Source organism: Bemisia tabaci, chromosome 4 (assembly GCF_918797505.1).
Source record: "Bemisia tabaci chromosome 4, PGI_BMITA_v3".
NCBI lineage: Eukaryota > Metazoa > Arthropoda > Insecta > Hemiptera > Aleyrodidae > Bemisia > Bemisia tabaci.
In genome coordinates, this window is record NC_092796.1 from 37,168,934 (window position 1) to 37,182,719 (window position 13,786).

Here is a 13,786-nt window from a genome sequence, read left to right on the forward strand (position 1 = left end):
TCTCGTTGATAATTTTTTTTTTCTGAATCCGATTTTTTTATACCTACATTTAAAAAAATTGTAAAATTTGCCGCCCCCTAAATTTGGCCCATGGCGACGACCCCCCCCCCCCCCCTAATCCGGCCCTGACTATATGTATTGAAAGTACAGAATTTTCTGCTGACAGAGAGGAAAATCAAGAGAGTTTTCAAGACACTGCGTTGACTGGTTTTTCAAAGAAAAAATACCTAAAGTATGACAGGAAGTCTGCGATGTTGCAAACGTACCTAGGCACATGGTTTCGCCCTTTTGCCATCTATATGGGTTACATTTTGACCAAGGGAGGTTCAAGAAGATTCTTAAAATAGCATCACACAAAAGAAAATTTTAGCAAACGTGGCATAAAATTTAGCAGTGTTAGGTAGATACTTCGGAAATAAATCATTGCAACAGATTACGTTGATTTACTCAGCTTGCGTCAAAAAACAACCCTGACGACAATGGGAATCAATGACGTACACCTATACCACGGCCGCATAGGGTTGAAAGGAAACATAAATATTGACACTCAAAGCGCATTTTTAAGCTGGAAGACGACAAACAGCGACTTTGATGACCCCAAATTTAAATTTTGCTGGAATGCTGGCGTTGTTAACAGCATTCAGCTTTAACATGATTCAGGTCAAGCGCTTATGACATTACTTTAAGTACATTTGATGGCCTGGGAAATTTACCCTACGCACTACTATTTACTTAGAAGCCGTTCAAGTATTACGTAACGCACTTTGGGGGGAGGTGGTCAAACCCAGCGTTACGTAACAAATCTGAGCTGGCAGGAAAAAAAAAACTTTGTAAAAACGTGCAAAAATTGAAAATATCTGAAGTTTTTTTGAAAATGGGAGGGAAATCAGGCCAACGTTACGTAATTCAAAAGGAGGGGTGAAGGGCTGCGTTACGGGTACGTTACAAGGGGGAGGGGGTGACAAAAGCGGAAAAAGTGCGTTACGTAATACTTGACGGCTCCTCATAGAAAGCGTTTGGTACTGACTAGTTTAATTCGATATTTTTTGTTTTCGGATTTCTGAATAATTTAATGTCATAGGCGCATTTTGCGCTCCATGACATATTATGGTTGGAAGTCCAGAGTTGCGCGCTGCGTAAAGCTGGAGGAATCGAGAATGACTCGTGTCATTAACGGACGAGATGCGATGTTAAGGAGACGGAGAGTGAGGGAGTGGACGATGGACAGTTACGAGGAACGGACAATGATGCGAGATTAGCCGGGTTCACGTAAGGTTGAGGTCGTTCCAACGTCGATGTCGCACGTCACGTCCCACCGCGACGATGCTGGATGCGTCGCCATGTCAGCGCTGCCGCTATTCTTGGAAAATATGCTGACTTCATCGTACAATAGTGAAAATCTGAAAAAGCGTAAGTGAAGTAAAAATTCCGTGGAACAGTGTCCATATTAGTTCTCGTTCAAAATGGACCGAGTTCATCACCAAGGAACCAACCCACATCTTCGCAAAAATTGAGTAAAGAATGTTCTGGAATTCCACTAGCCGTATATTTTCTCCTGTCAAAATCTGAAAGTCGAAAAAAAGAAATTAGTTTGTGAAAAGAGGTGTTAAAGTTTAATTTTTACACTGAGCCTTATGCAGGAATAAAACTTCAAACCTCTCCATTTTTCAGTTTCAACTTAATGTGGGTTGGTTCCTTTCTGTTAAACTCTGTCCGAATGCAACAAGAAGTCCACAATATTGAAAATCGAGATTGACGTTTTTTGACCTTTTAAACATAGTATCTAATAGTGGAGACTGATTTCTGGACAAGGTCAGCAGGAATTTCCAGAAAAAAGTGAAGTTGATTCAACAACCTGGATGTAAAAAAAGTGTGCAAGAACTTATAAAATACTGAATTTCCCGCTGTAGCAGTCTCTTTAGCAATGCCAAGATGTAAAACTAACTTCTGTGGCGGGTAATTCAGCATTTTATAAGTTTTTGCAACTTTTTTTACATCCAGAATTTTAAATCAGCTTCACTTTTTTCGAAGTATGGAAATCGAAAATGACATTGAATTCGACGTAATGATACCGAACATCTTGTTCGGTAGGGTCATGATAACAGGATGGCGGAAGAAAGGCTGCGAAAAAAGATGCTCGATTCGGTTCCTCCTGAGAGGAGACGAAGGGGACGCCCAGTGAAAGAATGGCGACAGGAAGTTTTACAAGAAATGGGAGAGTGCCAGGGGTAGGGGACTTTGACGGCTGGGTGTCGCAGAGCGCCAGACAACGCTTTCAAAGCGGTTTTAATGTAAGCATTCATTATTGGTCTACGATGATGACGGGTGGAGAGACAAATCTTGAGGTGAAAACTCATAAAAATTGAATTATTACCTTCACCACACAAGTAGCCTTATGCAACAAAAATATTGAGGTGGAGTTGCAATTTCTTCACCATGAGATTGTAATTTTTTACATGACTTGGTTCATAGATGCCGATCTTAAACTATCGTTAAAATGATAATCATTTACAACTACTCTCAATTTTATTGGGATTCATTTCAACAAGAGGGTCTCCTTCAAACAGAAGATAGGCAACATACACAACACTCGATACAGTCGCGATTATTTTACCATGGGACTGCATTTTATTCCAGCCTGAGCGACTTGGGCACGGCGTAGGGTAACCCTGCATCATTTTGTAACAGTATAGAATGCCCAAGTTTCTACAAATTGAAACTGTGGGTTTTTTTTTTTTTTTTTTTTTTTTTTTTTTTTTTTTAAGAGTTTGATAACGAGAGATCGTGAATTTGAGAAAGTCGCGGGTGTAATGAGTAGTGATAGGTACTAAAATTTTACAGTCTGGCGGCACTTATTTCAGATATAGCGAAATGCCCGTGACTGGAGTCACGGGTCTAGAGGCCGCTAAAATATCTATAACCCCGAAAAAATGGTCGTAGGGGAGCAAGACATGCCATACAAAAAAAATGATAAAATCGATAGAAAAATGAGTTGTGGGGAGAGGGTGTTGGAGCTAGAAAAATGAGCTGCGGGTGGGGGGGGAGGTAGAATAAATGCTGGCAAAAAAATTAGAACTCACCTAGCAATGATTTATTAAAAAAAGAAAGAAAAAAAATGAAAAAAAGAAAAAAATAAGTTGAAATAAAACATCAGCTGATAGCAAACAAAGGTTACCAAGGAAACCAAGGAATGGAACTTTCATAAAAACAGTTTAGTGAAAAACAGCGTAAGTAGGGCACTTACGTTAATTACCGTTTATAAGTAAACGGTAAATGCGATTTAACCGAAAATTTATACAGTTCTTCATAAGACCAAAATGGACAAAATTGCAAAATTTGAAGAAGCTAACGTAAATCTAACGATAGTTATCGTGAACGAAAGAATTGCTGACATAGGTCGGGTAACATTATAGGTGAGATGGGATGGGATGGGATGGGATGGATGGGATGGGATGGGATGGGATGGGATGGGACAGTATCATTAAATAGGCATCTTCATTTCATTGGTAGTGGCTTTCTGCGCAGTACGCTGGGAAAGAACTGTTTCTACACAAAACATTAAAGAGTAAATTATTATTTTTACATTGTTATTTTACTACAGTGACTCCAGAGGGAATTTAGATCTTGTATGGTAATCGCATAGCATGGTTGTAGTCGAACCTTACTTATTGCGATCCAAGATAGTAGGCAATTCAAGACCTAAATCTTCAAATAGGTAGGCTACTCTTGCTGAACGGAGTATACTTTTTTGCCTGCTTCGAAAATTGAAGGCGAAATAGCGATGCGCGTTATCTCCATCCATACACGTTAATGCAAATTGTTTCTCAAAAAGTTCATTAAATTAAATTAATCATAATTTTCCCTCTGAGAAGTTTGAAGCGAACACCGTTAGGTCACCTCGTTATTAAATTTAATATAGGTACTCTTAATATTATCATAATTATTCGCATCCTTGCCTTTTCGTAAATTCACGCGAGTTATAACCGCACAGTCAAGAAGGCCGACTTCAGATCTTCACAGTTCTAACTCTCTTTAAATACTTGTTATTTTCTTTAAAAAATAAATACTATAAATTAAAATTTTAACTCATGTAGCGTTCTGGAATGCTCATCAAAACGACTAACGTAAAGGAATAAAACATTTCCAGTTTTTGAATTGATCGGGCTGATGTTTTTCTCTGCACCTACCGGAATAAGTCAACTTTCATCCGAAGTACGTTTTTCCTGGCACCGTCTCACGAAACCATCGGACTATTTTCTGTACATTGAGCAACGCTGAGAGCCATTGACAGCCCTCAACAATGACGTACGGCTGGTTGGAAGCACTATATAAGTACCAAATGCTTGCTGTGACGTTCGAAGATTGAATCGAAAATAGATCTCAAGTCTTGTCAGAAGCTTCATAACAGCTAACAAATGTCCGTCAAAATCTGCAAAACTCTAGGAGCGAAGAACTAGAACTTTGCCATGTAAATTTTACATTTCGGGCAGCAGAGTTTTTTTCCGACATACATTTTTGTTTTTTATTCATTTCTTTCCTCTAAATTCACTCCCGTCAAGAATTGATAAATAAATACGTAAACGCATACATTTTACGTAATTAATACGATTTTTAAAGTAAAATACGAAAAATGTAAAATTTAAGTTCTCAAAACGTTTAATTAAGTTTCCCTCTTATTGATGATTAAACTCTGAGAACTAGTGCTCAATTCGCACTCTTCAGTATATTTGATTGCATACGCGGCAATTTTAAAGGCGACTCTCTAGTGGAGGATATACCTGCTAATGGTCAGATATTGTTCATTGGCTATATCGAAGTTCATGGGACTAGATAAATCTGTGGTTTTCAAAAAGAGACCCCAGTAAAAATTGGCAATGGGAGCTGCGTTTCAAAATATCATAGAAATTCATATAGCCGGCTTTAAAAGGCGATAAAAATCACACCCCGGTAAAAATTGGCAGTAGAATCTGTGTTCCAAATTACCATAGACCTACACCCGGCTGTAAGATTTCCAATAGCTTCTATAGCCGGCAACACAATTTCTTATAGCCTTTTATAGCCGATGGCGACTAAGCAACAGCCTGGCGATAAAGTGTATGCTAAACGTTACTAATTACGGATGCTAGGACTTCGTGAGTTTTTGGACTACCGCTCTCTTTTTGGGCCGCAGTATCTTGATTTAATTTGCGAGGAAAGCTCCGTACTTTTGAAGGATGCCTGCCATTCCTAATATGTTGGAACGCCTTCAATTTCGTATGATACTGTGCAATACCTCTGGTGTGAAATAGTTGCTTCAAGCGCCGCTGCGGCGCGGCGGGCGGGCGGGGACCGGGCAGCCAGCGCTGAACGCGCATTCGCGCCTACAAACCTAACAGGGATACTTCACGCATTGTGCAATGCGTGCAGTATCCCTGTTAGGTTTGTAGGCGCCAGTGCGCCGCCGCGCCGCGCCGCTCCGCTTTGTGTTAGGCTCTAATATTTGATCTCGCGGAGTCAGCGTTTTTCAACTCATGACTTTGAAATGTTTGCACACTCTGTATGGATTATTCTCATTTTAATTGGTGAAAAAAAATATGTAGTAAAGGAAAATATAATGTGCGTTTTGTAAATATTAAGGTGATTCCGTACAAACTTAAGGATTTACAAAGCACAAGAATCTCTACACAATTTCTTATAGCCTTTTATAGCCGATGCCGAAAAAGCAACAGCCAGGCGATAAAGTGTAAAGCCCGGCGATAGGAACTATAGCCCGACTGTATAATTTTTTATCGCTTCGTGTAGCCCGGCTTTGATTTTTTCCACTTTCTACAGCCAGCTATGTGATTTTCTATCGCCCTCTTCAGTCGGCTATAAGAACTCCTATGGTATTTTGAAACGCAGCTCCTATCGCCAATTTCTACCAGGGCATAGCTGGCTATAGAAGGCGAAGAAAATTATACAACCGGAATATACGAAGCGACGAAAAACTATATAGTCGTCCTATATTTCCTATCGTCTGGCTGTAGTTTTAACGCCATCGCTATAGAAGACCATAAGAAAGTGTACAGCCGGCTATAGAAGCTATAGGAAAACTTACTGCCGGCTGTAGGTCTTTCGTATTTTGGAACACAGATCCTACTGCCAATTTTTAACAGGGTAACTTAACTACGAGCGCCAAAAAAGGTTTGACTTTTTTGGAAAAAATTGCCACCCTCTCAAAAATCCAACTCGTCCTCTAATCCAATCACTTTGGTGCCCATACAAAAAGAAAATAATTTTGCTAGAATCGGCCCCGTGCCAGCACCCTAGCATATATCAACGGTGTAAGTCGGCAATCACATAATTCGTTTGCGGTGTCTAAAAATCTCCGCCTCCATGTTATTTGTTTAAAGGAGAACAAACTGACATCATACCTTGAAGTTTTGCAGAATTTTCTTCGCACAGAGCAAGCAAATCACGGCAGTTTTAAAGAATCGGCGTTGAGTAGTTTTCCGTTTAAAAAATGAAGTAAGACAGGAAGTCTGCGACGTCGCAAACCGAGTTATGTGATTGCCGACTTACACCGTCGATATATTTAATTAGTGAAATTTACACAGCCGAAAACCTCAAAGGGAGCATGTACCCCAAAAGCGCAAATACCCAAGGAAAACTTATGAAGAAACATTAACTTGATCTTTGTCAACGCTTTACCTAGGATTTCACGTAAGGAACTTTAGGCCAGCTTCCTACTTTGTTACTAATGAAGCCCGTTCTGCCCGGGGCCGGGGCTCCAATTCGATGACCCTGAGCGAGTAATGCAAGACATTTTTTTTCAAGCCTCGTGTTGCGTGTTCTACCTCGCCGGGTTCTGAACTGACCGTAGGTTAATGCACATTTCTGACGGGACTTCTTTTAAAACACCACTGCGAAAAAAAAATAAATTCAGATGTGCGCTAAAAAATGTTTTCCGGAAGATTCCATTAAACGACAATGCGTCGCTCTTAGGTCAGTAAGTGTGGGGCCGCAGTTCACATATCAGGAGGAAAACGTAATAATTTAAATAATCGGAGAATTTATAAGAAAATTGACAATATCGCGATAAGAATCAGTAATTTTCTTTATCGCCCCTTACACAACGCTAGAGTTATGAGTCAAAGTGTAAGAGTAACATGCTAAGCGCCCTCAGCTGTATCGTATGCGACTAACACCAAACGCATTTCATTCTTAAGCTTGGATGCAACTATTCGGGCTCCACGGATGTCCGTGTTGCATACTTCCGTATTGAAGGCGTTTTGACTCTCCAGGTACTTGTCGCTTCACTCGTGAAGCGGCGCGGCTGAATGAGCTACACTGCGAGGATCTAATGTGGTAGAGCGCCCTCAATTATTCTTCTTTCTTACTGCGGGCTGATTGTTGAAATTGATAGACAAAGCGATAGACAAAGAGGATATAGGCAGTATGGAGCGATCTTTTTGGTTAAATTGAGTGGTTCCTCTAGACTAATGGAGAAACCGATGGACTAATTGTAGGGTCTCTCGTGGGTTGCCGTTAGTTAGTCTATTACGTATCACTGGAAAAAAAAACACATTTGATCTAGAGTCCAGACTCTTAAGAACATTGACAAGAAAAAATACTCTTGATTCAATCGAATTTTTGCTTGAATCAAAACGAAATCCGCTTCAATTAAGAGGCTTGCTTCTGGATTTAAGCTAGATTCTGATTGAATCAAGAGTACTTTTTCTTGTCGATGTTTTTAAGAGTCTGGACTCTAGATCCAATGTGTTTTTTTCCCAGTGTCTCCTTTGTCCATTGCAACCACCCACCAATAGGATCCCTTCTTATCCCTTTTGTCTTCTTTGTTTATAACTTTGTCCATAAATTTCAACATTCAGCCCGCAGCAAAGACACAAGCGGATCCAAAAAGGGGCGTGCGCCTTCCTTTAAACCCGAAAAAGGAGAAAGAAAAGGGAAAGGAAGATAGGGGGAAGGGATAGAGGAAATAAGAAGGAGGAACGCTTGTATTTGGTATTTATTCATGACAAAATTGTCTGATGCTGTCTCAGGTGCTTTAAAATTTCGAAAAGTTCGGAGAGGCTTCCCGGAATCAGTGGTGTGGCATGCTTCGCGATATATAGATTGATCTGCCATTTAAACCTATGGAAAAGGATCGATATACAAGGTTTTTGCGACAAACACTTTAATGATCGATTCTTTACAAAGCTTCAAATGGGGAAATCGATAATCGATCATTCACGCCTCCGCACTGCTCGGAATCCCCTCCGCCCCTTCCGGTCGAAATGTCTGGATTCGTCTCCGCACAAAGACCTCTCCTAGACACGAATTGTTGCACACAGACGTGGGATATGAGTATCTTGTGTGCTTCCTTTTTGATATCCTGATTCATGCTTAAGATATGTTTTCGAAGATAGACCAAGATTTGAAGGTTCTATCCCCTTAATTATTCTCGCATTACCGCCCGTCACCGCGCCGAACTGTGCCGCCGCACAGTGGATCGAGTCAATTAGAGAGGTCGGACATGAAATTTTTGACTAAAACTGCAATTTTTTATGTCTATTTCGTCAAATTTTAAACTTTAAGGGGAGTTTCTTGAAGAGAATTTCACTCGGAAACCAATTAAACCACTTTTAGAACTTCGAAGTCTTGTATGAACGGAGTTATAAGCGTTTGAAGTTTCCAAATTTTGTCCGACTTCTGCTATTGACTCGATCCATTGTGCGCCGCCGCGGCTGAAGCAGTTAGTGCCCGGAGAGTTAAAACGCCTTCTATTCTGTGCATATGCAGTACGGACAACCATGGAGCCCGAATAGTTGCATCCTCGCAGGCGTTTTAATGGAATCCGTTTAGAGCTCCTCGTATGCGACACTGATAGCGCTATGCTTGTTTCTGTCACGCCCTAACCCGATTTCGGCATCGCATATTGTGCCGACTAGGTCAATTTTTTTAAAAATGCATCGACTTTTTAAATTTATCACAACGTCGCGGTCCTAGAAACCGCAAAAAATTAGGTATCTGAGCATGCTTTTTCTTCTCTGAGCGAAGCAGACTTTGAAAAAACTTCAAGGAATGATGTTGATTTGTTCTCCTTCAAAAAAAAGAAAAGGAAAGAAAAGAAAATCAGGAGCGAAGATTTTTAAACACCACCATCGAGATACGAGTTTTGGGAATTTTTCCCAGTCCCTCCAGTTTTTGGGAAATGTATCCTAAAATTGCGGTCCTACGTGTTGGCACAAACGACTAGGTCAAAATCGCAAATTCGCATTGGAGCTTTTAAGGATTTTGCTTTTGGACGTTAACCTCGGAGCATACTCATATATCTCATCTCGCATGCTATGATTGAATCAATCCATGATTTGGAAATCCAATCATGGATTTAAGTGCATGATAGTTTGCCTTCAATATTGACAGATAGGCCACAAACCTCCTGAATACAACGGAACATAAACATTCATCTCAGTTCATGCTTTAATCGAACCCAGTAGACCAGTGCATATATGCTGATGTGAAAAGGTAATTAAGAGCCAGATGGGCTCAATTGAATTGCAATGCGGCGAAGTTTCATAAGACAAATTATTTCTCCATCCATTAAAGGATTTATGTTTTGCACTGAGTATTTCAATTGCCTTACGCACAAGCATGTAGAAAATTCAAAACAAATCAAAGCAAGTATTCAACCGTTTTTGGGTATAAATAAATATACGTCTTATGGTAAAACTTTGCGATTTTTCTATTCAATCAAGCCTTTTAGGCGCTCATCCCTTCATGTGCGAATCAATCCAGAAATGCCGTCCTCTTGAGGATCACCTTTAATTAACTCAATAGGCAACACACCTATCGGAATAGTTCGAGTAGTTTATCTATTCGGAAAATACACAATATACGCTCATCTCGATCTATGGTTTTTATTCAACCCACAAAGAAGTATAAACCGATTCGTCGATTTCATAGACTGGAAGTTCGCCCTCATTTTTTTAGGGTAGACCACAAATCTAACATGGAGCACTAAGATGCTGTAATCTTTTCGAAAAACATGCCGAAGGCTTCAGTCGAAAATAGACAGGAATCTCCAATGCTACGTCTCCGATAGTTGTGTTATACTATGTGTTGACGGTTTAATAATTTTTAATTTTCCTTGCAATTTTCGGTGCATATTATAAAATCATGAAATAAAATTCAGAGAAAATGTCAACAAAAACTGTTGGTCAGATAGCAGAGGAGACTGCAATAGCATTTGCTGCACTTTTGCACGTAAGAATCTTCCAACATTGCCAGATTTCATCGGATAAAAACCAGTGGGAGAAGATCACATTTAAAGGGGATAAAAATGTATTAAAAACAACACCATTTTTTTTTCTCATCAGGACATTTATTGAATTCAATTGTTATTACATAATGACAGGTTTAGCTGGAGCAATCGATAGGTAAAACACTGGAATGCGAGTACGCTTGAGATAAGTTTCTTCTATTAATGCAGACTCTTATAAAAAAATAAAAGTGATTTTTGGTCATACACGTTTCAGGTAAAAAAATATAAAATACATCCTATATTTTTCATCATGCTCCCACACCACAGGACAGGTCCCATGCCTTACTCCGTCAGATTTTCCTTTTCAAGTGACATTTATTTTTATAATTATTTTTAATTTTATTTTTTGAATTTTGACCCTTAGGCAAGAAGTTGATCTCAAAACAAGTCCTAAATTGACAAAATGAATTAGGCATGCATATTAATTGTTCTCTGGAAAAGAGGAGAGGGAAGAAAAGTATGAAAATATTGATGAATTCAATTGTTGTGCATTTACTCCGTGAGATTTTCTGAGTAATAAGTAATGTTTTATTGGAAAGAAAAAATTTAAAAATTGCAATCTAAAGTATTGATGGGGATGTAGTTGAGATCAATTCTAATTTTTGTTTGACAAATCAATAACAAAGCTTAATGACTCTAGAAAGAGTGGTATCATTAGATTATTTCTTAGAATAGCTTTATTCTCATCAAGCAGCATGACATCTCATTACTGAATGGAAAATGCTACGATAGACAAACAAATTACAGCAGACTATATTCTCGGGTGAAAGCTTCTTACTAAGCTAAGTTTCTTACTGAAGGTAAAAAACTTAAGCTATTACTGGGAAAGGACCACTACTTTTTGACATATCAACAAAATAATTACAACATTTTGCCACATAACAAAAGAATTACCTTTCACCTGATCGTAAATTAATGCCTCTTTCAAGCTGCAAGATCTATAACAACTGTGTGTCCCTCGCTCTAGTTTGATTTTGAAGTCTTTGACCTCAAAATTTTTTCATAATCATATTATTAGGGCAAGCACTAACTTCATGTGGATCCAGTTTTCCTTTTCAGAAATCGTGCTGAATAGAGAAATGCCTGGCAATAACCAAAATAATGCTTTGATTCACCTTACCACTGCCAAAAAATGTTTGTACAATGATTTTTGGAATCACAACTGCCTAATATTTCCGAAATAAAGCCTGCCCATAATTTTGAAAAAAGTGGCGGTGAATTTAATCTGAATGGGTAAGCCATAAAATAACACAGATCTGCATCTAAAAAATCGCTGTGGATTATGTAATTAAATCTTACATGACTTTTAGTGCAGAGTCTAAAAATGACCTTAATTTTTCCCTAAACCCACCAATATCTCAAAAAATGATATTTTTTTAATAGACGAGCTTTTCCAGGAAAATTAAATCTTCCCGGTAATGGATGGGCAAAACTGAATTCATAATCGGACTCAGCACTAGAAATTACATTAAAACTAACAATCATATCCCCAGAGTTTTTTATACAGAAAAATGACTTGGACCTGTGTACTCAAATTTAAAGAAATTGGTTTTTGAGCATTTGTAAAGGATTCATAATTTTGAGTCTACATTCCAATACCAAATCGAAGGAGAAAAATCCTATAAAAAATATGAAATGAACAAATATGTAAAGAAGTGCATAAAAAAAAGAAGATCAATTTCGGAAACACAAGGAAATGGGGATCAACAACAATAACAAAGATAATGTTATAACAATCTATAAACAACATATTATCTACCTACATTATAAAAATAATTGATCTGTTGCAGCTAGGGATCAAAATTATTTGAGCTCAATGATATTAAGGGTATAATAGAAACAAAATGCATTTATTAAACGAAAGGAATACCCAAACAGGGATTTTCAATTAAGTCTTAGTACCAGTGTATCCCTTTTTTGGTCGGTTGGATAGAAAGTGAATTTATTTTTGAGTTTAAGTAAAGATTTTGTATCCGACTTTTTAGGTGGTGCATTCGAAGGCCGACCAATCATTGTAACGGAACAGAGGTTTGTGCAACTTATCTTCAAGGAATATTCTCTTTAAACTTCATGCAGCGATTCTAAGTTTTGTTCTCCTCAAAAATTAAACGCATGAGCAAATATTAAGAGTGATAACACCTCAGCCTGGATACACAAACTTTTCAGAATCACTTTTGTTAGGTACAAGCATTTGAATGACAGTCTAAAGAAAGCGATAATCACGAGCTGATGCTCCAGGAAGCTACAGGGAGAATAAACGGGTATGGCAAGTTACGGTCATTTTCAAAATTCTTCTCATTTGATAACGAATGTTAAATACATGGTGTTTTCGTTTGATTAGATACCAATACGAAGGATTGATTAGATCATTATGTTGAAATTTTATTGAGTCAGTTTTGCATGGGGACCCTCTCCAATGGTGCCCCAGTACTTTTATTTTTTATCTTTCCGCGTCAAAATAATTTGGAAAAGAATTTCAATGTGATCTTACATCCCACCTGAAAAGGCCAAAAAGTTACGAAAACGTTGCAGTGGCCCTTCGTTAGGCCTCAGTATCGGGACAACCTTTTTGCAACCCTTTCTGCAATCACTTGCCGGGCAGGATATTTCTTTGGATTTTATTATAATAATTTAACATTATAAAGTAAATATCATGGTTATACCTACGATCCCTAGCCATCTCAAACCTTTACAATTAGATTGCCTTATAACTAGAGCATTTCCACAATGAGATTTTATTTATGTCTCCTTTAAAAGGAGCTCTTTTTGTTGAAAAATAAAGTATTAGTAAAAAATAGGTAAAGAACTTAACTGCTAAATTCATACGGCGCCGGAGCATTGTTGCTGAAAGATATGTGATATTATTATTTGCAAAACATTGCTTCTTCAACAACACTGACGGATGTCAATCATAGGTGATGTTCGTCGGCGCAACTTCCAGCAATAGTTGACAAAAAACGGTGAATTTCTCTGTAAAGAGGGTGGAAAAAATATTAAAAATGCCTCAAGTTCAATTTGAAATGAAGTTTAGAAGTGCTATAAATGAGGAGATTTAAGAGAAAAGAGGTCTCACGTCCAACGGTAAAAGAGGGTCTGAAAGATTCTCATGAAACTGAGCTAAGATATTCTATTGGAGAGCCGAGTTCAAGAGTAAAACAAGAAAAAAACCCTTTCGGTTGCTAATTAGATTAAAAAGACTTCTTTCGAATTTCAACAAATTTGGCTGCAGACGCTGGAGAAAATTTCCTCTTCAATAATTTGATCGGCAAAAATATCTATCGGTTAAGATTGCTCTTGGCTCCCGCAATTTCCCAGGCGACTGCCGCAATTTTCTGCAGCGTGCTGGGCTTTTGCAAAAAGTTCAACATAACATACTGATCAAAATGTTGTTAAAATGTTCGATTAATTTTTCATGTGTGCAAAATTCATATTATTCTACAAGAGTTGAAAACCGAATAGCTGTTATTTTATCTTTTTTTTTTTTGGGGGGGGGGGGGGGAGGAT

At 38.3% G+C, this 13,786-nt stretch overlaps 1 protein-coding gene across 3 annotated transcripts in view; it reads right to left on the bottom strand.

The window, feature by feature from the left end:
• Window positions 1-10,320: 10,320 nt before the first annotated feature.
• sbm (L-type amino acid transporter sobremesa) overlaps window positions 10,321-13,786 on the bottom strand; it is a 98,879-nt gene continuing 95,413 nt past the window's right edge. For all 3 annotated transcript variants that reach the window (XM_019043103.2, XM_072299786.1, XM_019043102.2), the window contains exon 12: window positions 10,321-13,252. In XM_019043103.2, the coding sequence (XP_018898648.2) occupies window positions 13,188-13,252 (65 nt within the window). In that variant the 3' untranslated portion in view covers window positions 10,321-13,187. The remainder of the gene's footprint in view (window positions 13,253-13,786) is intronic.